The sequence below is a fragment of the Octopus bimaculoides genome, unplaced genomic scaffold (genome assembly GCF_001194135.2).
Source record: "Octopus bimaculoides isolate UCB-OBI-ISO-001 unplaced genomic scaffold, ASM119413v2 Scaffold_18442, whole genome shotgun sequence".
Lineage (NCBI taxonomy): Eukaryota > Metazoa > Mollusca > Cephalopoda > Octopoda > Octopodidae > Octopus > Octopus bimaculoides.
Genome location: NW_026297134.1, coordinates 8,261 through 9,581, shown reverse-complemented (window position 1 = coordinate 9,581; position 1,321 = coordinate 8,261). Strand labels below are relative to the sequence as shown.

The 1,321-nt window shown below is 34.4% G+C and overlaps 1 protein-coding gene across 1 annotated transcript in view; it reads right to left on the bottom strand.

Annotated features, from left to right (window-relative positions):
* LOC106870258 (uncharacterized) overlaps positions 1 to 1,321 on the bottom strand; it is a 16,638-nt gene that overhangs the window by 8,830 nt on the left and 6,487 nt on the right. The window contains exon 4 of the mRNA XM_014916274.2: positions 1,090 to 1,161. Coding sequence (XP_014771760.2) covers positions 1,090 to 1,161 — 72 coding nt within the window. The remainder of the gene's footprint in view (positions 1 to 1,089; positions 1,162 to 1,321) is intronic.

Genomic DNA, 1,321 nt, shown 5'->3' with positions numbered 1-1,321 from the left:
TGCCTCTGCAGGAATGAACAGGATTAATAGCTCCAAAAATACAGCAGATTGTAACTAGTGAAATTTCTAATTAGTAAATAAAAAATAATCTTTTTAAATAAATATATATATTGTGGTCAGTAGGGATGGTTAAAAAAGCTTTTCTAGCTCTCCCTACTGACCACTAACCACACTTAAGCTGGATTTCATTTATTACAGTTCATCCTGCCGCTCTTAGCATCTGCAAACAGCTTCCTAGTAACCTCGTAAGGTCTCTTAAGGAGCTCCTCTCCAATTCATTTATCTCCTTTCTTCTTTCAACATGTCTGATATTTCTTTGCATAAGTTAGAGAGGAACGTTTAATTTTGTTGAATAATACGTAACAATCTTTCTTGTACTTGTGCCACAATAGAATGCACCAAGGATCCTTTATAAAGTGGTTGGTGTTAGGAAGAGCATACCATCATAGAAAAGCTGGAATGTTTTAGTGGGACGTGTTCCTCAACCTATGAAGGTGGGCAGTAACTGTTAATAAGGACTGACTTGGACAGTGACCACCCATCCATTCCACATGAGCATGGAAATCAGATGATAAAGGGTGAGGACGATGTCATTTATTGTATGTTGCAGCTAGTATCTATCAAAAAGAGAAAGAAAAAAAAACAATGGTTATCTCAGTAGCAAGCCAGTATCTTCTACTTCGATAAAATACAATGTGTTTAATGGATGTAATGATAGATTTCCTATCAGTGACAAAAAGACAGGATGTTGACACTTGGAATGCATTTCATCTTAAGTCTGCCAGATTATGAGAGACTCCTGCTGAAACAACAACTTATTAGTAAACTCAGTATATATGTAAAACAAAGACCTTGTCATTAAAGCACTTGTTCACCCCTAACCAAATAACATATTTTAGTTCTCTATTCCAAAAGACATTATTAACTATAGTCTGTTCTAACCTTGGTGGACCAATAGAATTATTATACAGTTGATTTGTCAATTGAAAATTAGGAATGGGACTTGTTCTCAGTCCTTCTCAGACAAACAAAATACGCTCCTCAAGTAAAACTAATTTGAAATCACTTTGGGACTTATTCTGTACTCACCAACTTGCTGTTGCTCAACTGCCAACTTCTTTGATGTGCTATGGGAGCGGTTTTCCTCCAAATTTAATCTCTCTGAAATAAATATTTAAAAGTTTTACAATATAGAGTTAAATCTTTTTTTTATCTTTCTTAATAGTCTATATTTTATTATTGTGAGACATTCCTATTATCAATGGTCAACTGGTGACCACTATGGTTTTGGCTAATATTTTTATACTTTCTACAGTTAAAG